The sequence below is a fragment of the Strigops habroptila genome, chromosome 14 (genome assembly GCF_004027225.2).
Source record: "Strigops habroptila isolate Jane chromosome 14, bStrHab1.2.pri, whole genome shotgun sequence".
Lineage (NCBI taxonomy): Eukaryota > Metazoa > Chordata > Aves > Psittaciformes > Psittacidae > Strigops > Strigops habroptila.
Genome location: NC_044290.2, coordinates 12,327,204 through 12,350,604, shown reverse-complemented (window position 1 = coordinate 12,350,604; position 23,401 = coordinate 12,327,204). Strand labels below are relative to the sequence as shown.

Sequence of the window (23,401 nt, the reverse complement as noted above, 5' to 3'; positions counted from 1 at the left end):
GGACGGAGCCAGGCAGGGGCTGCGCTGCTCCCGCCACCAGCTCCCAGGTCCCCATCCCACACCCCACATGCAGGGCTGCCCCGCACCCCGCTCAGTGCCTGCCCCGTGCCCCACAGGCTCCCCGGGCCGCAGCTCGCGCCAGGAGGCAAAGAAAGGCAGCGGGGGCTGCTCTTACCATGGTGCCGATGCTGTACGTGGTGGCGGGGCCGATGGTGTGGTGGTATGGGTCTGCCGCTGCATACACTCTGCCGTAACTAGGAGCAAACACAGCGGCGTTAGTGACTGGAGTTGGGGTCCCGGCTCCCACTGCAGCCCCCCCTGCCCGGCCACTGCTGAGCCTGGGAGACCCCTGGGATCACCCCACTTCTTCCTCCTGGGAGCCCCAAGGGAGCGCAGGGTCCCAGTTTAGAGGACACCCTCATCATCCCTGGCTCCATCCTCATCCCACGGGTGAGGTGTCGGAGCAGGAGTGATGCCCATGGTGCACAGTGCTTACCTGTCACTGTATGCTGCTGCCGCTGCCGCAGGCTGAGCATATCTGTAGGCAGCATAACCCCCCTGCAGTGGAGAGAGACTGCATCAGGGACAGGCAGCACCCTCGGGGGGCTGGGGACCCCAGGCACTGCCCTGGAGCCATGGTGGGACCCTGCAGGGAGCTGCTGCCACCAGGTGCACACCAGCCTCATTACCATTCCCCAGGGCCTTTCACAAACATTAACCTTAAAAAATTAAATTTCTAGAGGAGAGAATGTCACCTCCCTGATCGCTTTAATGAGGTGTCACGTTAGATAAATCCTTCAGCCGCCCGCCTGAAATGTGGCCAATAGCTTCTTAAAGATGGAGGTTAAATGCTGGTGTAAGACAGTGCACCGGCGCTTGCTGGGGCTGTAAATCCCTCAGTGCCTGCCCTGCACGGGGGCTGGCGGGGGGCTCAGGACCCTGCACAGTGCCACCCCGCCTGCCATGTCCCGTCCCCATGCACCCGGGCTCCTGCTGCCTTCCCGGAGCTGGGAGAGGCAGAGCCCACCGTGGAGCCGTCTGGCGCCGTTTGCCCCTGGCCCTGGCACAGGGCCTCCAGCATGGCCCAGACCCAACCCAGCAGCACTTACGTAGATCTCGGCTCCATAGAACCCGTCCTGGTAAACGACCCTGCAAATGAGGCGGAGGCGTCAGAGCCTGGGCTGTGCCACCAGCACAGAGGGATCGGGGTGACACGGTCAAGTGGGGGAGCTGCTTCCAGCAGTGGCCATCCAGGCAGAGCGAGGGCACGTCCCGGGCAGACACATGGGGACAGGCCACAGGAATGGAGGAGTCCAGGGCATTATCACAGCCTGCCATGGCCACGCCTAGCACAGAGCGGCTGTATGTGTGCCAGGAGAGTATCCCACTAAACCAACCGACACTGCTGGAGTTACAGTCTGCTTTGGAGTGCAGGAGGCTGGTGAGCACATGGGTCACCTCGAGGGGCAGCATCCTGGGGGGGGGTTCGCAGAGCCTGAGGCCAGGCTGGTGCTGGTGGAGCTGCTGCCCATTCCCAAAGTGAGAGCCTGGCAGTGCCAATGCAGCAGAGTTGGAGCAGTGGCAGCAAAAGGACCCAGCACCCCAAGGCAGGTGCCTGCTGTTGCCTGGTACTCACGCGCCATAGGTGGGGATGGGTGGCGGTGGCGGTGCAGCACGGAACGTGTTGTAGACGGCGCGTCCTCGTCCCCGTAAGTGTGCCCCTCGGTAGGCCACGGCCGTCCCCGTGGCGGGGTAAGGGAACCCCGTTACTGCAGGAGGAAGGGGACAAACGTGGGCTTCCCGCAGCAGCTCCCCACAGCGCATGGCTGGGACCCCTGCAGTCATCACGGGGCACCCTGTGCCGCAGCCTGGCTCTGTACCCTGAGATATGGCCCCATGGGGATGCCAGGGTGAGGGGCTGGGGGCTGCTCAGAGCAGTGGTGGGGTCGGGCACGGCACAAAGCCAGCGTTCAGGTGGATCTGCAGTAGGGTTGGCCCCAACCCACCATTACCTGCGTAGAACTCGGGGCCGTAGACTGCTCCCACCACAGGGTTCAGCTTCCAGCCTGTGGGCAGGGAGAGATGGTGAGGCTGGGGGCACCCTCCCCACAGTGCTCCCCCATCCCTGGCTGGGCTTTGGGGGACCACAGCTCCCGCCCCTGCAGCTGCAGGGCCCGGGGTGCCAGGGGGCTGCACCCGCAGCTCTGGCGCTCCTCGTGCTGGCCCTTACCGTTGGTGTAGGGGTTGGCAACCTTCTTGTTGGTCATGACGCGGGCCGTGGCGTTGTTCACCTGCGGAGAGAGGGGACGAGGGCTCAGCGCCTGCAAGCAGCGGGGCTGGCGAGGCCGCAGCCCAGGGCCCGCGCGGCTGCATTCAGCTCGATGGTACCGCTTCAGGTGCCGGAACAACGGATGCACAGGGAGACACGGGATGAGTCTCTGCCCACAGCTGCCCTGCCTGCTGCAGCACTGCCTGGACCCCCACCAGCCCAGGCCTCCTGCACCCAGCACAGGAAGGATGCATTTGTGCTGCCCTGCTTCCCACCTCCTGGATGCAGCATCCCAGCTCCTGCACAGCATCCTTCCCTCCCAGGTGCAGGGAGATGGGGACAGCACATGGAGCAGAGAGCTCACATCCTCCCTGCAGAGCTTGGGGCGGCTGCATGGTGGGCATGGGGCTGAGCTGGGGTCCACCAGACCCCTCTGTAACCAGCAAAACCCAGCCAGAGCCCTGGCCGATGCCCCAGCTCTCCCGGCATATGGAGGCTTGGTTCAGTCAATTGCTCTTTGTGCCAAGTGAGGACCTCCCGGCAGCCGGCACACATGCTCCTGTGCCATGTTCATGGACTCATGCACGCGGCGGGCAATCCTCCCCTGGGTGATACCCAGAGCCACCCCAAAGCATCCCCTGCCCCAGGCAGGGTGCAGGGGACACACGCACACGCAGGCATGGCACTAGCACACTTATCTGAGCACCTCAATCTTCCGGCCCTCTACGATGGTGCCATTCAGCTTCTCCCGTGCCCGGTCGGCATCTGTGCTAGTTTCAAAAGTTACAAACCCAAAACCCTGTGAGCAGAGGAGAAAAGGAGAAAGAAAGAGACAGAGAGAGACAGAGAGAGGGTGCGGGGACAGAGAGAGAGAGGGGGTGAATCAGGAGAGCTGGCACAGGAGAGGAGGCTGCTGCAGTGCAGAGGTGGAGAGCCCAGGCTGGGGTCCCTGCGGGGTCCCTGCTGAGGCCCCAGCATCACCCGTGAGCTGGGAGAAGAGTCTGGGAGAGGGGCACAGAAAGCAGGGAAGATACAACAGAGACATCCACACACAGAGGGGGTAGAGTGAGCCGAGCCCTCCCCTCCCTCCAGGGCTCAGGGTGCAGCATACACACAGCCCCCCCGCAACTGACACAGGGCAGCGGGATGGGGCTGCCTGAGGTGGGACCCCTCGAGGTGGGTCCCCTGGGGCAGGAGAGGAGGGGAGAGTGGGCACAGGAGCAGGACCCTCCCTGGGCTCACCGTAGCGGTGCCGGCCGCGGGCAGCACCCACCTTGGAGCCCCGCTCATTGAAAATGATCTCCACATCCAGGATCTTCCCGAATTGCTGCAAGCAGAGAGCAGAGTGAGCACCCAGAGCCCCTGGCCCTGCGCTGCTGGCACAGCAGGGGCAAGGGTCTGCCATGGAGACCAGATCAAGGGACCTTTGGTGCCATGCAGGAGAGAGCCCCCATCCCTCCCAAGGCTCTTCCAGGACTTGAGGAGTATCATCCATAATCTCAGCCTGCTCTGCTCTGAATCCTAGTGAGGGCTGGGAAATGGACATGGGGAGGCGGACAAGGGCTCTGTATCACCCCCTCCATGCACAGGACTTAGTCCAGAAGCCCGGCTGTTTACCAGGGTGCAAATCCTGCATAGCACCAGCCAGCAGCAGCATAGAAGTGCTTGGCATGCCTTGGGCTGGCAGGATGGGCTCTTGGGACAGGAACAGTGCCATGGTGCAGCACCGAGTGGAGAGCAGGGGACGGGGGTGGCTGGACAGGGCTGGACTCACCCCAAACATTTGCCGCAGGTCGGGGTCCCGGAATCGGAAGGGGATGTTGGAGACGTGTAACCTCTTAGGCTGCTGCTTGTCTGTGGTGTCTGTGGAGTGTAGCTGCTGGCTGTCTGTCTGTGCCGCCTCATCTGTCTGCTGCAGGGACACCACTGGATGTCAGCCCTGGTCTTGCCAGCCCCCTGTCCCCCAGCAGGAATCAGAACTCCCCTGTGCTTGGCTCCCAGAGACACCCTGGACCCTGTGGTCCCCGTGGGTCTCCCCGCAGCCTGGTGAGCTGGGGGGATGCCGGATGGGATCTGCCTGTGGGGAGTCAGGGAATGCCAGCCTGGGAACCAGCCACCAGCCCTTCCTGCACCTTCCTGACTCAACCAGTGCTGCCAGCGAGGTCAGGGCATCACCCACCCTGTGATCGGTGCAGGGACCTGGGGGGCTGAGCACTGGGGGGGCACAGGGAGCAACCCCCAGGGAGAGGGAGGCCTGGGAGAGGGCAAGGGGTGACCCATGGCAGAGAGCATCGGGTGGCCTCGCACTGGCCTCTCCTCTGGTCAGCCCAGTGGCACCGGTGCCTGGGCGCTGTGACCACGGCACGTGGGGGTATCCAGGATGGGGGTGCCAGACCCACTCAGGGGCTGCTGTGGCCAGGCTGGGAAGTGCTCAGCTCAGCGCTTTCCTGGCTGAGCTGCATTACAACCCCGTAATTGAAGCTATCTGGTGGGAAGGCAGCCAAGCAGGTAGACCACAAGTGATTAGAAATGACGGGGGGGCTGCGAGGGAGAGGGCCGGCGGCTGCAGCACCCAGCCCGGCACTCGAGGGACCACTGCCCAGCACCCGCCAGTGCCACTGCTGCCTTACCGGTACTGGCTGTGTCCCGGCTATGGACTGTGTGCTGGCGTCGGTGCCCGGCTGCTCGGCGTGGCTCTGTGCTGGTGTGTAGAGGGTCATGGCGTGCTCCGGTACTGTGCTTTGCCCCGAGTAGTCCGGCGTGGGGTGCGGGTGCGGCGGTGCGTACTCTGCGGGGATCCCGTTCTGGGGGGGCGGGGGGTACTGGGCCGGGGGGTAGGGCTGAGCCATCGCGTCCGGCGGAGCCGTGGCGTCCTGGTTACCCTGCCAAGACAGCAGCACCGGCCCCTTACCCACTGCTGTCCCTTGGGGTGCCACCTGCCCAGGGGGACCTGGTCCCCACAGCCAGACCAGGCCCCCAGCCCCACCATGCCCCAGCCTTCAGTGTCCCCCCCAAACCCTGGGCTGTCTCTGTGCCGCAGCAGCTATTGGGTCGCATTGCCACAGCCGAGCCTCCATCCTCTCCCGCTCCAGGGTCCTGCCTGCGCAGTGCGCTGGGCTTCGGCAGCAGGAGGATGGAGCCTCCCTCCATGGGGCTTAACCAGGTGAGCCCACACATCACCCTGTCCTCAGGGAAGAAAAGCAGGGCACCCCTTGGATGCCCAACATGGGGACAAGCAAAGCCAGGCCAGGCTGGCAGTATTGCTGTGGGAGGCTGCAGAGCATCAGCACCCACCGGCAGCAAACCTGATGTCCTGCTGATGGTGGTAGCACCAAAGGGGAGCAGGGTTGGGGAGGGGGCTCAGGAGGATGTCATGGCCTCTTGGCAAGCACCTGGCAGGGATCAATTAACTGCTAAATATTTAATTAGCCCTTTTCTCTAACACAGCTGGCTCAGCTGCCCCAGTCAAACAGGGTGAGCTGCACCCATGCCATAGGCTGAGGGTTGCCCGTTGCCTGCTGGGGTACAGTGGGGGGCTGCCAGCCTGTGCCTGTCCTCACACCCACCATCCACCCATTCATCCATCCATCCGTCCTCACAGCATGCACCCATGGGCTCTCCTCCCTTGCACACATGTGTGCTGCACCCGCTGCCACACACTGACACCCTCCATGGCGCACGGCAGCGGCCCCTCGGATGCTTTACAGCTGCTGTGGCAGCCTCTCGCCCATGAAATACATCTGTGGCTCAGCCTGTGCAGACAAGCTCCTTAATTGTGTGTGTGGCCGATTTATGGAGCACAAGGACACTGGGGGCAGAGGGGGAGCACTGCCAGGCACCGCCGCAGCCAGCAGTGCTGTAGCACCATCACACCCATGAGGGAGGCAGCAGAGCCTGTGCCGGGGACCACATGTGAACCCAGCGTGAATAACCCTGCTACAGATCTGCAAGTCACGGGCAGGCTCCTGCCAGTGCCCTCCGTGCTGACTCAGCTGCTCAGGGACGCGCCAGCCAGATGCTCCTGCCAGTGCGGCCAGGGCTGCTGGTGCTGCCGGTGCTGCAGGAGCCCCGTCCCCGGCACTGCCCGTGAGCCGGGGCAACGCTCCCGCCTGCACTGCGGTGCAAACCCACCTCGCAGGCTGGAGGGTTCCGTCCTGCGCCCAGCCTGGCCCTTGCGCCTGAGCAGGCAGACACTGAGCTCTCAGTCATGCTCCCAGTGCCCGACCCTCACCTTCTGCGTGGATGGAGCCAGGAGCAGGAGCAGCCTGCTCACTCCTGCATGCTCTGCGCTGGGTGGACACTCATCCTCCCTGTCACCACAGCCAGGATCAGCCACCATTGCAGCAGGAATGGGCACTGATGCCCCAGCAGGAAGAGCCAGCAGACAGGGGGTCACAGACGGGTGCTGGCCAGGGACTGTCCCCACCTACCCAGGCCTTAGTCCCCGCTGGCTCCTTGCCATCCTGCCCCGACAGCCATGCTCAATATCTCTTATTAATTGGGGCTGTCACAGTGCTTGTCTGCCCAAGTACTATTTCATTCAGGGACCATTAGGTTCCCCTGTTCTGCTGCTTGCTGTCGCTGGGGCTGCTGGTGCTGCAGAGGTGCAGAGCTACGGCTCCCAGTGCCTGCCTCCACCAGTGCTGCCCGTCCATCCCCGGGACTGCTGGGCTGGGTGGCAGGGGGGTGCCAGTGGTGAGGAGGGGGATGGCAACAGGTTTGGCTGTGCAATACCCATTGAAATCACAGGGAAAGGGCTGCTGCTCGCTCGCGCCCTGCACTGCCTGTGTCCTCCCGTCTGTGCTGAGGAGCCCAGGGCCAGGGGAGCCCCATCCACGCAGCCGCTCCCCAGACCCATCCCTGGAGGGCAGAGCTGGCGGCACCCCGAGGGTCCCCTGCATGGTGTCCCCTGTCCCCAGCTCAGCATCACGCCTCTAGCCCTGTGCAGCGGCTGCCGCAGCAGGTAAGGGGTAGATATTATCTCTAGCTGATTAAATGTCCCTCATTAACGAGTTTCTTTAATTAATGAAGTTTTTTTGTTTGCTCCACTTGCTTTCTCCCCACTGCACTCTGCCTCCTCAGCACAATCCAGGCCATTTCCTTTCAAGTCATTTGGCGCGTGGGGCCGGTTCCTGCCGACGCCGCACTTTGGTGATTGCGCCTGTCAGCTCGGGGCTGCCGGCACCATTCCAACGTTTGCTGCTTCTTAAGAAAACAAGGCACCTGCAGCCCTGTGTCTGAGCATTCAGCAAAGCACAGAGCACCTGCACTAACGACAGGGCACCCGCTGGCCCCAGCACCCTGCAATGAGCCACCACAGCTCACCCATGATAGGCATCCTGCCAGCAAGGGGAAAAGGAGCAGGATGCAACCTCCCCTGAGTTATCAAGCACTCATGAGCCACTGTCACCTCCTGCCACCTGCCTCTAGCCATGGACAGGCAGTGTGGTGGCCCCACGGCCCCCAGGGCCAGCCAGCGAGCCATGGTGCGCTCAGCCAGCGCTGCTGGTGCAGGGGTGGCACTGCACGGTGCCAGCACAGCACCACCAGGTCATGGCACACATACAGCTGGGCTGGAAGCCACTGCGCTGAGCCCTGGAGCAGTGGAGAGGGGGCAAAGCCCTGTCACCACACACCTCCCCACTGCCAGTGAGAAGAGAACCCCTGAGAGCAGCACACACCAAGGAGCCCGCAGCCGTGGATGTTCGAGCAGCAAACAAACACAGATCTAGCCCAGTTCTGGTTCCCAATGCCTCCCACTGGGAACAAGCCACGCGCCAAGGGGTGCAGCATGGAGCTGGGGTCCTCACCCCATCACAGCACCCAAGGAGAACACCGAGATGCTCCTCAAAGCTGCACAGCCTCAGCAGACAGCACATCCTGCAGGGCGGCTGCTCGCTGCCGCAACAGGTCTGCAGCACACTGCTGTGGTGGGACCTGCCGTGCCTGGAGCAGGACCTGGAGCTGTGACAGGGAGGCCGATGGGAGCATCCACCCTGGTGCCCGCTGCCTCGGAGCAGGGCAATGCAGCAGTGCCATGTGGCACACATGGGCTTGGCAAAGCCCTGGCAGCAGCAGGAGGGTCCTCACATGGCCACACGTGCCCCCGCAGCACCCAGGGACCACGGGCTGTGCCCAGCACAGCTCATCTGCGTGACAGCCACAACGTCCCCACTTCGATCCAGCCGCTCGCTCATGCTAATGACTATCAACATGAAACAGGGGCTGTGAAGGGGAAGAAAATTACTCCCTGAAAAGGAATTGACTGATCCCCGTCATTTCTCAAGGAATCACTGACCTGTGAATATTTCATTACCCAAAATGCTGCACCATCCATACAAAGCAGTGCCTGGCCCCGAGCGGGCTCCAGCCACAGAGCCCCAGGCTGCAGCGCGGGGTCGGGGTGCTCGGGTCGGGGACCTCCGGACCCCAGGAGGGACAAGCCCTGTGTGCCACACGGCACAGCAGCGGTTGCTTCTCCTCTCCTTCTCTCCAGAACAGGGCCATCGCAGCCCCATGGAACTGGGGAGGGACAATGGGGGAATCGCCCCTGCGGGAAGGAGCCGCGAAGAGAGGTGAGGAGCTGCGGAGGCCGGAGGTAGCAGCCGCTGTGCTTAATGTCTTCATTAAGGAGAAGGCAGGGAGGGGTGGGAGCCTGCTAATGGCATCTGCCAGCGATGCTCAAGTGGGAAGCTCTGCAAAGAGCAGCAGGGCTGGAGAGAACAGGCAGGACCCGAGGGGCAGGAGTGATGGTGCGAGAGGAGGAGGAGCAGGGGGAAGGCAGGGCAGCCTGCTGGCATGGGAAAAAGACAATTTGCTGGACTGCCACACACTGTCCCAGCACCTTCTGCCCACTTTTCCTTGCTCCTGTCCCCCAGCAGAGCTCAGTGGCCAGGGCACGGCCAGGGCCAGACGCTGCTTCCCTCTGGCTGCAGGAGCCTGGGAGGATGCAGTGGCCATGCAACACCCGGCAGGAGCAGGGATGAGATTCCAGCCCAGGCAGCGGGTACAGCCCATGTCCCATTGTCAACTCCCGCGCAGGGCTGGGGGGAGCAGGGTCCGGCCCCAGCTTCCGGCTCCGCCAGCTGGAAACTTCGGAGCTGAGGCCACATGAAATATTCATGAAGTAAATGGTGCAATTTCATCTGCATTCAGCCAACTTCATGTATATTTCAGAGTATTATGAAATGATAATGCTGTGTAACCGAGGCGAGACGGGGGTGCTGGAGGGGCTCCCGGCCACCCTCACGTGCGCACAGCTGACACGGCGCAGGTACCTGTACCACCACCGTAGACGGGACAGGATCAGGCCCACAGCGAGCGGGAGGACACGCGGCGCTGCTCCATCCCGGCATCGCTGGTGGAACCAGGGCTCACCTGCAGCAGCTCCTAGCCCCAAGCAGACACTGCTGATGGCACAACCAGGCCACCCCTGGCAGAGCCCTTCTCACCGCAGCAGCGCAGCCCTGGTGTGCGCAGCGCTGGCCGGGATTCCCTTCAGCGCTTGGTCCCCATCGGTCACCAAAGGGTTTGGGATGGGCAGACATGTGAGGCACAAGCTCAGCTGCAGAGCACAGGGACGGGGACAGGCTGGAGAGGACCCAGATCCTCATAGCATCTGCCTGAGCTACCTGCTCCTGCTGAGCCCTGCAGACACCAGAGCATTGATGGGGGTGCCCATGCACGGCGCGGCTCTGTGCACCAGGGTGACCAAAAGCCACACCAGAGTCTGGCCTGCCTGCTGCTGCCAGCGGTGTCAGAGTGGGGTCACCTCCGGCAGGAGCTGGAGGCTCTGGAGAGCAGCTACTGCCCTGGGAAGGGCCATGTCCACCAGCTTCAACTGTGGACACCACGCCGGCTCCAGCCGCACCCCTGCATCCCACTCCACAGCTCATGGGTCCCCAAAATGCCCAGCCACTGCCCGGCCCCTGGCCCCACTCCTGCAAAGCCTCTTGCACCAGGAGCCACCGATGGCCCTGTCACTGTCACACTATCACCGTGCTGGGCTCTGGCACAGCTGCATGTGGCACATGCTTGCGCCAGGCAGCGTGGGGCACCATGGACCCACGTGTGTGCCTGGGCAAGCGCTCTCACGCAGCCCTCTCTAATAGGCAGTCAGGAGCATAATTTTTCCTCTCATTACATATTCAGCACTTCTGAGAAAATGAGATTTTGGTAATTCAATTGGACTGAGAAGCAGGGCTATAATAAAATGAAATTTGTAACAATCGCACAGTTAAATTAGTTAAATGGAGAGGAAGGAGCTGTGGAAAATTGACCCCTCGATCTCCTAAAGACTAATCAGACATTTGAACCCAGTTGTGCTAACAAAGCCCCCAGGGTGTTGCAGCACAGAGCGAGGGGAAAACCAGAGATGCCGTGAGGGAAGAGCTGGAAAACAGACGGGACCACGTGGAGCTGCAGAGGGGACCTCTGGCTCCGGATCCAGGGTGGGGTGGGATGGGATGGGTTTGGTGGGGAGGGTGCCAGGGTATGGTGCCAGTGCCATGCCCTTGGTGGCACCAGCCTCAGATCCTGGTGAAGGCCAGCGCCATGGAGGCCTCTGCTCCCACCAGCTCCTAGACACTCACCACATTCTTGCCGGCACTGGGGCGTATAGAGGCTGGCGGGTCCCTCTCTGCCACTGGGGACAACAGGGATGTGGGCAGCCGTGCCCTGCAGTGGGACACACCTGGGTGGGGACAGCCACCGCAAGGACACCAGGACAGAGACACAGCACACCATGCCGGGTAGGCATGCTGGGGGTGAGGGGTGTCCCGCAGCACTGCAGCAGGTACAGGGTGATGAGCCCCAATATTTATCTCTGTGTTCGTCTTTTCTGGTTTTTCTTATGGAGGAAAAGCAGAAAAAACCGAGTTTCTCATTTGCAAGTTAATTAGTCTAATTACCTCTAATTAAGAGCTCCCCACACAATGCAGATCACACATAAGCTGCCACTGTCGCCTGCTCCCACTCTCCTCTCCCCAGTTCTGATTTTACACAAGAGCTGTTTGAAGGCAGTGGTGGGAAGATGCCAAATGGGTGCAGCCGGAGGGGGACAATGTGGGATCCCCCCAGGCCGGGGGCTGCTCCACCCCCAGCCGCTGCCAGGGCTCCTCCAGCCCCACCACTGCTCCCTGGGGACCCCATTCTGCAGCCAGAGCTCGGCCCATCCCGACCCCTGCACCCTTCTTTTCCCTGGCTCTGACACAGCTCGCTGCACAGGGATGCAGTGGTGGTGGGGAGCACAGGGCGAGAAGCTGGGGACCCGGTGATGTGCCACCACCCCGTGCCACCAGGACAGCGCTGCGGCGGGGCACTGGGAGCTGTGGGGATCATGACAGCTTATGTGTCATTTTCTACTCAGGTTATGCCAGTGGTGAGGGATCACAGTGTGGACATGAGGGGAAAATCACGACAAAGTGCTGCAAGCCCGGCGCTCCAGTGAGGGGGAGCAGACCTGCCTTGTCCCCCTGCCATGGGCCACCAACTGCCACCACCCTGCACCCCACAGCAAGCCCCACTGCCAGCATGGCCTTGCCGGTGTGCAGCAGCCACCGTGCCTGGGTGCTGGCCACAGGGACCCCCTGGTTCTGCAGACACGCTCCAGCCCCAGCACCCGTGTCATGGTGGCTGGAGGCCTCCTGGCATCAGGGTGCAGCAGGCCCTGGCTCTGATGGAGGGGGCACAGCTGAGATCCCTGAGGGTGTGAGTGGGACCTGGCTCCTCACGTGCTGACCCAACAGGTCCCCAACCTGCCTGTCCCACACTCCAAAATGCCAGCAGCGCCAGCACAGGGGCAGGGGCTGCCCGAGTGCTGCTGCTGGCACCAGCCCACAAACTGCCTCTTCCGCCTGCTTCTCCTTCCAGCACTCCTCTCACTGTGCAATAGGCGATTGCTGCCAGGGATCACATCTCAGCAGTGCTGCACACACAGGGGCTGGAGCAAATCCTGCTGATGCTGTGCAAACCCCATCTGTAAGATCCGTGTGGCACAGCCGGGATGCCAGAGCTGCTGGGGTGGGGGCTCTGCCCTGGCAATGCTGTGGCTGCCAACCGCCAGAGCTGCTGGTCACTTGGGAAGGGGTGAAGCCCTGCAGGAACCAGGAGCTTGGAGCCTGCTGGTCACACGCTGCCAGGCTCACACCAGGGCTTGCACGAGCACAATGGGGCTCCTCAGGCGATAGCCATTGCTGCAGGGAGCAGCCTCTGTGTGCACAAGCAGGGATGTGCCTGTGTGTGCCGTGCACCGCAGGCTTGTGCCCACACTCGCTCTACACTCCCATTTACCTGCAGCACTCCCCGATGAGTCCAGCTCCTGCCCTCTCCCTGCTGCCCGTCAGGAATGCCAAAGCCTTGGCTTTCCATGGGCTTGGAGCCTCCTCTGCCCCACTGCCCCACCCTGGGCAGCCCAGCACCAGGAAGACTCAGTTCCTTCCACACAGACACTTGGTCCCCTCCTGTACCAAGGCACCGTTCCAGCACTCCCCAACACCGGCACTTCCGCAGGACTCCCTGTGCCCAGCCTGGGCCTGCCTGGCGTGCCTGCTTGCCATGCCTGCTTGCCAATACCAGTCGCACCGAAGGGACTAATGCCCTTTACTGGAGGGCTGTGGTGCTCTTGGTGCCCGCACTGCTCACCACTGAAGCCCCTTGTTACACAGATACAAGCCATGGGAACGGGGCAGCATCACTGCTGCCTCCCACAGAGCCACCATGCTCACGCCGGGGTTGGTGCCAGCAGCACCCTGCTGCCGAGGTCCCTCTGGAATGACAGATACGATGCACCTGCACATGGGAGTCCTGTCTGAGGCCAGTGGCAGTGCTCGCTCATGGGGAGGGCAGCCGGGAGCCGAGGCACCGCCGTGATGCTGCAGATCCCTGCAGGAGCCCAGGGTGCTCAGCCCCAGCACCCAGCATCCCACCCAGCCCTGGCTGCAGCCTCTGAAGCCATCCTGGTCCTGGGGAAACACAGGGAAATCTGGTTTCAAATGCACTTTCCCACTTGGGTGCTGGGCCCTGAGCAAGGGTGGCTGTGGGCCGGGGGCAGATGGGGGCTGGGGGGGGTGGAGCTGGTGCGGGCAGCCTGCGCCTTTCCTCCCCATTAGCCTTTCTTCGTTAAACCATACCCCTGCACCCACTGCCTGTAATGCTTTAAAGAATGATAGATACTAAATCTAATTTAATCTACTCATTCACCCATCACTACAGTACTAAAATAGGAATATACCTATAAAAAGAGCATCGCCAGGCAGTGTAGGCCCAAATTACAGCTATTGTGGGAAAAGCAGCTTTGCAAAGCTAAAATTAATGTCAGTGTTTTCAATATATTAAAGAACAAGGAAAACAGGTTTTTTGCAGCTTTCGAGCCTGTCCTGTGCTGTGGAAGGCAGCTGCTGTGGTGCGGGAACGTGGCCGGAGCTGGGAGCCGCTGTGCCGGGGCTCGCATCCGCGCGATGCACAAACCAGGGGAGAAACCAGGTTTGAAACGAGCCCGCTGCTGCAACACGCGACAATACAGCTTGGAATAGACGTGCTCCCTAAAAATATAATATGCTAAACTTGGCAGCAGCCCTTTTGCAAAGGAATTTTCCAAGCAGCCTTTTGCAGAAGCTGTTTCCCGGTGGGCCGGGTGCTGCTCAGCCAAGCCTTGGTTGCCGTGGGCTGGGCAGCGTGGTGCGACTGCAGGCACAGGGGATGCACTGGGGATGCTCCTGGTGAGCAGGGCCTTGGGGGTAGCTCAACCCACCTGAGCATCAGCCTGGTCCTGCCTCCAGTCCTGCACACATCACTGCCTGCACTGGCGTCTGTGCCGCACTCAACGCTGATGCTGAGCCTCAGAGCCCAGGTCTGTTTCGGGCCAGCACAGTGCCTCGTCCTGGAGCAATTAGCTGCTTGCTTATCATTACACCAGAGAGACTTTTTAAGTAGCGACTGACTCCTCTGTTAATGAAACGGAGCCACCAAAGGCTCACTCTGCACCCAGGTCCTCGCTAAGCAAGAGCTAAACGTTACTGCTGAACCTCACTGAAGGATGTAGCATTCCTGCCTGTCCCACTGGTGCTGGCTGCTCCATCATGGGCATGTGTCCACCCTCCAGCCCCTTCCCAGAGCGCCGGTGCTGGAGCTCGGCAGAGCTGGAGGATCCCTGCAGGCAGCGCGGCTGCACCATGCTGGGTGCTGTGAACCACGGCTGCTGCGGGTAGGGCCGGTTGAGCCGAGCGAGCTGCAAGGTGCCCGCAGCTGCCTGCATGAGCCCTTCTCACTGCCAGAGCCCGCTGGCAGCCGGATCTTCCCTGGCGCTGGGCTCATTGAAGTTCACAGACAACTTCGTCTCTTGGTCATTCCTTCAAATACCAGCACCGCCGAAAATGTTGGAGCCAGGGAGCTACAAAACACTAGTGGCCTCTTTAGGACCAAATACAGCAAATACCAACAAGCTGCCTGCAGGGAGAGGATGTGTCCAAAGGGGATAAGGCCAATCACTGTACGCAGACCCCACTGTCCCCCAGCTCTTGCCCCCTAGTCTGGCCAGACACACATCCTGGCACAGGAAGAGCCGGTGGCCACCATAGGCCTTTGGCACCATCCACGTATATCCCCAGGTCTGATGCACACACATCTGCCTCCCTACGTACACACACATGCTGGACAGGGAACCATAACCCACAGGGTTCAAACCAAGACCGCCGCAGACCCCGCATTACGATACCTCAGAGTTGAGCTGGCTGGGCAGAGGCAAGCTCTGTGTCAGACATGGACTCCCTGCGCACTCCTGTAGCGCATGCGTGCCGAAGGTGCGCACATCCCAACTCCAGAGCAAATTCAGGGCTAAAGCATCAGGGACCAGCAGGCCTCTTTGCTCAGCAGGGCAGGATGAGGAGCCCTGAGCCCCTTCCCCATGTGACAGCATCAGTGATATCCCTCTGCCTGACACCTCGTTGTAACATGCACCAGGAACACCTCATCCCCAAGCGCTAGGTGAGGAACCTCAGCAAGGGACGAGCCCCAGGATGAGGACGGAGATTTTGGCCTCCATTGCGCTCATTAGCTGGGTGAAAATCCAACTCCAGGTCTCTTACTAAAACCCTCCTTCCTGGCTCGTGAGTCCAGACCCGCTGCCAAGGAGCAGGAGGCTTCTGGGAGAGCGGGGAGGAAGAGACGCTAAACATCATGGTTGAATTAAAACAGGGTGATGAGGGACCAGGAGCTGCTAGGTGCAGGGACCTGCGTAGTGGGGAACAGCTTCTCCTTCCCAGGGACCCCAAACTCCCCGGTGCACAGCGCAGTGGGTGCCGGCAGCAGACAGCCCGCACTGCTGCTACCCTGCTGCCTGCAGCCGCAGCCCCAGGAGCCGGCAGGGAGCCGGAGGTGCCGCAGGGCGAGTGGCACAGCCCAGCCCCTCACAGGGGACAGGGGATCCCACACAGAGAGGGAAACCTCCCATGCAGTCAGCAGAGGCTGCAGCTCTGCACCAGCTGCAGGTACAAAGCATCGTGCGCTCCCATCAGAGGGATGAAACCCCCCCAGAGACAGGTCAGGGCTCGGGGGTGGTTTGTGCCCAGTGTCTGACGTGCCCGGCGGCTGCAGAGATCTCAGCACTGCCTGGGAAAGCCAAGACTGAAACCCAGCCCAGCCCCAGCTCTCCCCAGCCTCTGCCTGCAGGAGGGTGCAATAAATCACGCACCCATCTTGGCTGGCCTCTGCAGCAGCCCCTGCGTGAGCCCCGGCCCCGCACGCACCCCGCAGCCGCTGCTGCACTTGTATAACCAGTGGCAGCACCGGCTTTGCCAGCCCCATCTCCAGAGGTAGCAACTCTGGGCCTCGCTGTTCCCACAGGCAGCAAAGCCACGCTCCAGCCTCATCCCACTCGGACACAGGGTACAGACATCCCGAGGGACCGAGAGGCTCCCAGCCCTTCCCCGCTGGGGTGGGAGGGTTTGCACCGGCGCCGGGTCCTCAGTGCTGGGGAAGCCGCGCAGGCCATGGCGAGCGTGGTGAGGATGCCATGAATTTTTAAACTCCTGAAAGCACAAATGGAGCAGTTCTCCCGGCTGGAGATGGGATTTCCAACGCAGCAGAGCAGCTGGAGGAGGAAACGCTGCCTCTCCCGAGCTGCGCTTCCCCCGGGACAACGCGCCCGGAACCCCGGTGTGCTGGGTGCAGCGCAGGGCCGAGGGCAGCCCATGGGACAGCATGTCCTGGCCAGGAGCTAAGCACCAAACCCACAGCCTGGGCACGCTCTGGCCAGGCTGCCCGGACCCAGGGTTCACCCTGACCCACCGCCCCCTGGCGCCTTCACAGCACCTCTCTGTCCACAGAGAGACAAACCCACACACGCTCAACCCTGCAGACACATGTGACATGACAGTACACACATACATGCACACGCGTGTGCATGCACAAGCTCATCACCTTCCCTTCTCCCCAGAGGCTGCTCAGGCCACGCAGGAGCCTCATTCCTTCACCCGAGCATCCATCATCACCGGCAGCTCTGCCTGCCGCACTGCCCGCGCCTCAGCCCGCTCCCAGCCCCGGTCACGCTTCCAGCTGCCGTGGAGGGGAAACCAGAGGAACCCCAAAGGAACCACAGCCGGGGGCTGTGAGCTGCCACTGCGGCCAAACTAGCCGGAGCTGCGGGGCTGGTGCTGGAGAGGCCCCGCGGCTGGGGAGGAAGCAGTTAAGCTCTGACCCTCTGCTGAGGAGGAACTGGCCAGAAACACGTGTGAACCGGAAAGCAAAAAAATCCCCCGGAGAGGGCGACTTACCTGTTGGAGGTAGAGGAAGGCTGGAGGACAGGGGAGAGAGTGAGGAAGCATGCCTGAGTTGGAGACAAGGAGGCAGCCCGAGTTAGCCATGGAGCACAGCATGTGTCGACAGGTAGCCGTGAAGCTGCTCGCGGGTCCGTCCTCTTCCGCACAGCGCTATATCCTCGTCTTCCCGGCCGGCCCCTCGGGCTCTCCCCTCCTCGCCGTCCCTCCCGACCCCTCGGCGCTAGTTAGGAAGGTTCATCTGCGGCAGGCCGCTGCGCCCGCAGCCGCGCTCCGCGGTTCACTTCGGTGCCATTAGACACTGGCACTGAGCGCACGGTCTGCAAAGGGTGTGCGTGAGCCAGAGCGGGAGCGGGAGAGAGAAAGGAAGGGGAGGAGGAAGGGAGAGAGGGCTCGGGAGCGAAATAAAAGGGGTGGGAGTTGGAGGAGGAGGGGGAGTCCCCTGTGCATTCAGACATCAAACAGAGCTCTGTATAAAATGAAGAGAATCCGTAATGACATGAGAACAGCTGATCCCGCACTTAACCCCTCCGCCTCCGCTCGCAGACGCTTCCCACCGCCCCGGCCGCACGCTGCCGCGCTGCGGGAGCACGGGCAGGAAGGGGCTGGCGGCGGAACCGCCTCCCCTCGCGGCGCCGGCTCCCGGGGGAAGAAGAGTCTTACCGGGAGTTTTGGTGATGCACCGCGGGCGCCCCGGGCAGCCGTGCGGAGCAGCCGGCGCTCCCAGCCCCCGCGATGGCAGCGCCGCAGCCGCGGGGCTCCCCATGCACACACAGCCGGACACGTGCACACGCACCACGCTCTCCCTGGGACACACACACGCAGACAGGGCCGGCGGTGGGCAGGGAGCCATGCAGCAGCCCCAGCCCCGCCTCCCCGCGAGGCACAGACCCGCTCACGCCTGCAGCACGCATGGCCCCGGCAGCCACCGGCCTTCCCGGCGAGAGCAGCCGCAACCTCGGCGCTGCCAAGCGCAGGCCTGCTCCGGGCAGCTTGTGAGCCCCCGCTGGCGAGGAGGGCTGCGGGAGCACCAGCATCCCTGCGCTCCCCGCAGCCATGGGGACCCCCAGCCCCATGCTGGCAGCGGGCAGGGGTGGCCCTGGCAGAGCTCAAGAGGATTTTGGCATTTCAGACTGGCCTGCGGTGCTGCCAGCAGCCCTGACGCATCAACGCAGCGCACACCTCTGTCACAGCTGCCATAGCAATAGCCTATGTGCCAGTGCCCGCAAGGGACAGCCAGCATGGGCACACACGTGTGCTCGCTGGGGTCCCCAGTCCCACCTCATGCAGCACCAGCACCCTGTGGTGCCGCAGAGCTCAGTTCTTGCATGGGGGTGCCTGTCCCAGCACCCCGCACCGCCAGCACCACATCGCGCCTGACTTCAGAGCTGGGACAGTGTTGTGCCTGGGTATGTGGGAAATGAAACCTGGGCTCGGTTCAGTTTCCGTCTTGGCCAAATATGATGCACAAAGGCAGGTCTGTGCCAGCAGCTGCTGATGCTCCGTCTCCACTGGAGCCTCCTGCACACGACCAGCCCTGTTTGGAGGCTGGGATTTTCCACAGTATCCCCAGGCAGAGCGACATGCTGCAGTGTCCTGGTACACTCACAGCGGTTCCTGCTCTGCTGCAGACACTCCACAGCAGTGGCGCGGCCGGCAGGAGCCACCGAGCAAACCCAGTGAAACAAACAGCTCTGGGAAAAGCTGCCCTGAAAACAGTGTCTGGGACAGGGGGTGCCAGCCCCCGGCAGCGTCCTGCTCCCAGGGTGACCATGCTCCCAAGGGACCATGGGGTCCCAAATCAGGGAAGGGATGTGGGGTCTCATCACCACCACCCCATGATACTGAGAGGAGCCTGGCAGTAACATCTGCTACCAGCAGCATCCTCCGGCCACGACTCCACGTGAGGAGCATGGGCTGCAGTGAGCTCCCATGTCCCACCACCACCGCTCGCCCTCCAGCTCCCATGGGACCACCACAGATCCCGGCGCAGCATCCTGTCCTGCACACCTCAGTGCTCAGAGCCGACACTCCCCGCATGCTTCCAGCTCCCCTTCCCAGGGACTCTGATGGCCCCAGTGCCATGCAATCCTGCATGCTCCGGTGCATAGGGCAGGATGCAGGGCTGGAGGACAAACACTGTGGGGAGAGGAGCCCCACCAGGCCCCCATGTACACTCGAGCACCCCACAGCACCTCACAGTGAGAGACACCCTGGGCAAGGTGATGGGCAGCTCCCAAGGCCCTTGGGCCGGTCTGGCTCCACCACGGCTCCTGCACTGCTCAGGCAAAGATGACCAGGGAAGGGCATGGCCCAATGCTCTGGCCTGCGGTGCCCAACCAAGCAAACCACAGGGAGGTGGGAGCTGGCTCCAGGATGAGGTAATGTGCCTGTCCTTCTCCGCGCCAGAGCCTGGCTCCGGGCAGGATGACTCAAAGGCGTTCCTGGCCAGTGGCAGTGCCACGAGCCAGCAGCCGTGTCATGGGAAGGTCTGGGCTGGCTCCAGCTGCAGGGCAAGCAGAGATGCTGCTCTCCTGCAGAGAGAGTGCACGGAGCAATGTGCTGGGCAGAGACCCCGGCCCCGCTGGTGCAGACCCCGCTGGTTCCAGCAGCAGCAGGAACCAGCCATGTTTCCCCAAGATAAACACAGAAGGGAAACCAGGCACAGATCCGGGAGCTGAGGAACATTTGAGTCTCCTCTCTCCCTCCTTCAGCCATCACCAGCATATGCCTGGCTGCAGAGATGCCCTCACAGCAGCGGGGAGCCCCCATGGGACACCAGCACAGCAGGGCTGTGCCAACCCGGAGCAGGGAACATGTCCCCAGCCACCACCAGTGGATGTACCTCATCTGCTGCTCCCACCTACATTGGCAGTGCCACTGTGCTGCAGCCCGGCCGATGGCACCAGCAGCACACCAGGGCTGTGTCGAGCCCCGCGGAGCTGCAGCCCCAGAGGGGCCCCTCCAAACCTGAAGTCTCCTGGAATGAAAGTTTATTTATCTGTTTAATTAAGATGTGTTCACCAGGCGCACAAACCCCGTTCCATCTGTCTCACTTACAGCCGCGTCCCAGTAAAATTAAACCTAATAAATATCAGAGGAGGGAAAGCAAAGGGCACATGTAAGATATATGATCAAAGGCAGAAGTTGCACAGGGCTGCAGTTCTAAGCACATCTTTCTCTCTGCCCTTCGGGGATGGGTTGGCGATGCGCTCCCATGAACAGGATGGGGCTGGCTTTCCTTCAAATCAGCACTATTCCCATTTTTTATTTATTTCAAATGAACCCTTGAGGACTCCTTGGTTTTGTTTTCTGGAAGAGGGAGAACAACATGGCACCAGGACAGGAGTGGCCTTGGCCGCTGGTCTGGAGCCCAGCAAGGTGCCAGAGCCAAGGGGCAGAGCCTGTGCTGGGAGAGCCGATGGGCACATGCCCCCTGAACCGTAAGGGAACCCACCAGGAAGAGCTCCCAGGCCACTGGGATGCTCTAATGCATGTGTCTGGGAGCTGGCCTGGTGGCAGAGAGCTGCCGGAGGTGCCAGAGCCACCAATGCCTAGCTTCCCTCCAAGGAGGAGGAGGAGGAACGCTCACCTCCACCATTCAGAAACTACATTCAACAGAAAGGAGGGTTCCCAGGTCTGCCTGGAGCCCTGGCCAGGGCTCTGCCCTGACCCTGCCTGAGCACAGAATGCCCCAAAGCCACGGCAGTCATTCATTAAAAGCTCATTAGAAGTTTGTCACAGACATAAGGCAAATAGATGAAGGCGCTGGTGGATCGGAGCTGCTATGAAGCAGGGGAAGGTTCCACGCTGCTGGCACAGACCAGGACAGCGAGAAGGGACTGAGAGAGGTGATGGGCAACAGCCCCATGTGCCAGTGGGCTCTGCCCCGCTGCAGGGAGGTCCCTGCCCACCGCCCCTCCACATCCACACCATCACCGTGCCACTGCCTGAGCAATCCCAGCCCCGCTCTGGACACAGCCACCAGCCACGCAGAGATTCCCAGTTCCTTGCTCCGCATCTAAAAGACAGACATGGTTTAAACTAACAGCAGGTGTTCTGGAACCCGATATGGCTGATAGGGAGCTGCCCTGCCAGGGCACAGGGACCCTGGGAGTGTGGGTGGGATGCTGGGGAGGATGACCCGGCTCCCCGAGGCTGCCTGGCCCAGCCTTTTCTGCACCCAGTTAAACTTCCTCTACATCTTCCCCTGCTCCTTCCTCCTCCTCCAGCATCTCTCAGGGGGGTCACTGGAGCCCTCACCTGCTCTGAACTCCCAAAGAAAATGGAGATTACAGTGAAAACCTCCGCTCTGCAGCATCCCAGCACCCTCACTGCTGCTGCTGCCTCTGCCCTGGCTGTCTCCTCCCTGCCTGCCACATCAGTGGGTGAGGAGGGGACCGTGACCAGCACACGGCAGCTGTGGCAGCTGGGAGGGGAGCAGAAATGCAGAGAAAGCACATGAAAGTTTAATGGGATCTAGGAAAAACCGCCACCTCACTGGAACTTTCCTCGCCCGCTGTGGGGAGGGATGGGATGGGGACCTGGAGGTGCTTCAACCTCTGTTCAGAGCTGCCAGTGCTGTGCAGAGTGGGACAGCAGCTGGGCCAGTGCCTGGGGACATCCTGCTGCCCTTCAGGTGCCTTGGGACCCTCGGTGCTCTCCACAAAACAGAGCCTGGTTGCAGCATCCTGAGATGCAGGAGCAGGGAAGCCGGGGTTCCCATCCCACCACCATCCGGCACAAGCAAACAGTGCACACGCACCTCCTGGCAGCCGCCTACGTCTGAGCTCACTGCGGGACACACGGCAGCTCTGGCGGGACACAGTTTATACCCGTGGTTGGGCAGGACAGGCAGGAGCCACCACGGCAGTGGTGAGAGCGCTGGCGCCTGCCGAAAGCCCTTGCGCTTGGCACAATATTTACACGAGATAGCAATTAGCTTCCCCAGATGGAAGGAGCATTACCGCGCAGGCAGCAGAGCCGGGGTGCAGCAGATGTTGCTGAGCATCGCGGGCCGGGTGGGCAGTGCTGGCAGGTAGAACACTGCACCGCACCGGGGAGGGCGCACAGCACCAGTGCTGGCGGGGCCAGAGCCGCGGCCACCGCAGGGTGGCCCGGGATCAGACCCACGGCCTGATGAGGGGTTCCCAAGGCAATGCACCACCATTGCAGGCTGCAGCGGGGCTTCGGCAGCAGCCCAGGGGCACCAGTGCATGGAGTGGGATGGGATGGTCAAGGCCAGGGTTGTTAGTGCATCCCCGAGCATGGGCAGAGGGGGCACTGCTGGTGCTGGGCACAGGGCAGCCAGGCTGGGATGGCACCAGGAGCAGCATACAGGTGATGTGGGTAGAGGGGAGCACCAGTACTCTGCAAGCAGACACTCAATCCTCATTATAAGGCTTTTTAAATGCACAGACAGGATATTAGCGTTTAACCAGGCTCTAGGACTCCAGGGCAAACTTTAAAAATCATAATATTTATAGAACCCTCCTTCCACTCACCCCACATGCTCTTTATTTCGCATGCAATTACTGCTAATTTGAAGACATTTTGCTTTGGCATCTCAGCCTGTTGCGGTGCTGATTCCCGAGCCACCCAGTGCCGCCTGCCACCACAGCGCTCCCACAGTGCTCCAACGGGCCCATGCTCCCGCCACGCAGGGAACCAAACCCCTGCACCCGCAACGGGGAGATGCTGGCGATGCCAAGAACCACCGCGCAGGGAGCAAAGCCCTCACCCGGCCTCGCTGCGTCTCACCATACTGAGACCCAGCCCATGCACCACATGGGATGGGGAGGGAGAGCCTTGAGCATCCTGCACTGCCCAAACAAGCACACGCGCTGCCTGGAGCTCCCATGGGAACAGGCACCCGGCACTGCTGCCCGCACCCTGCACCAACTGGAGCTCAGCGAAGCCACACGGCGCCTATAGAACCACAAGCGGAAACTCCAGAGCAGTTGCCTCCTAAGCCATTGGCAGCTCGTGAAGTCTCTGGGCAGAATTAAGGCCCCAGCAGAAGGCTTCTGCCCGGCACCTACACTGAGACCTCTCATGACAAAGCACCTTATGCCTGGAAGCTGCTTCCCTGAGAAACAATGAATTCACATTATCCTTCTCCTCCCCGTAAGCTCCTCTCCCCACATCCCCCTTCACCAGCTCTGCTCCTTGCTCCGGAATCCAGCTCTCCGAAGTGTGTAATCCCCCACAGGCTGCCGCAGCCCCCTGGCAGCTCAGCCAGCTCCAGGGAAGAGGGAGCAGGAGGGAGGTGGTGGAAGGAGCTGGTGCCACTGGCTTAAACCCCAGTTCATGGGCTGGGATGTCACAGGGAGCACCCTGGGGTGGTGCAGAACCTGATGCT

General features: G+C 61.8%; 1 protein-coding gene across 28 annotated transcripts in view; it reads right to left on the bottom strand.

The window, feature by feature from the left end:
• RBFOX3 (RNA binding fox-1 homolog 3) overlaps positions 1–23,401 on the bottom strand; it is a 140,687-nt gene that overhangs the window by 2,569 nt on the left and 114,717 nt on the right. For 9 of the 28 annotated variants that reach the window (XM_030505993.1, XM_030505987.1, XM_030505985.1 and 6 more), the window contains 10 exons: positions 4,900–5,151; positions 4,044–4,181; positions 3,543–3,596; positions 2,976–3,068; positions 2,231–2,291; positions 2,013–2,066; positions 1,637–1,769; positions 1,110–1,149; positions 497–558; positions 176–254 (listed from right to left, as the gene is read on the bottom strand). In XM_030505993.1, the coding sequence (XP_030361853.1) occupies positions 176–254; positions 497–558; positions 1,110–1,149; positions 1,637–1,769; positions 2,013–2,066; positions 2,231–2,291; positions 2,976–3,068; positions 3,543–3,596; positions 4,044–4,181; positions 4,900–5,118 (933 nt within the window). In that variant the 5' untranslated portion in view covers positions 5,119–5,151. Of the gene's footprint in view, positions 1–175; positions 255–496; positions 559–1,109; positions 1,150–1,636; positions 1,770–2,012; positions 2,067–2,230; positions 2,292–2,975; positions 3,069–3,542; positions 3,597–4,043; positions 4,182–4,899; positions 5,152–17,037; positions 17,510–23,401 lie in introns of all 28 variants that reach the window. The other 19 variants (XM_030505973.1, XM_030505977.1, XM_030505972.1 and 16 more) reach the window with 7 other exon arrangements.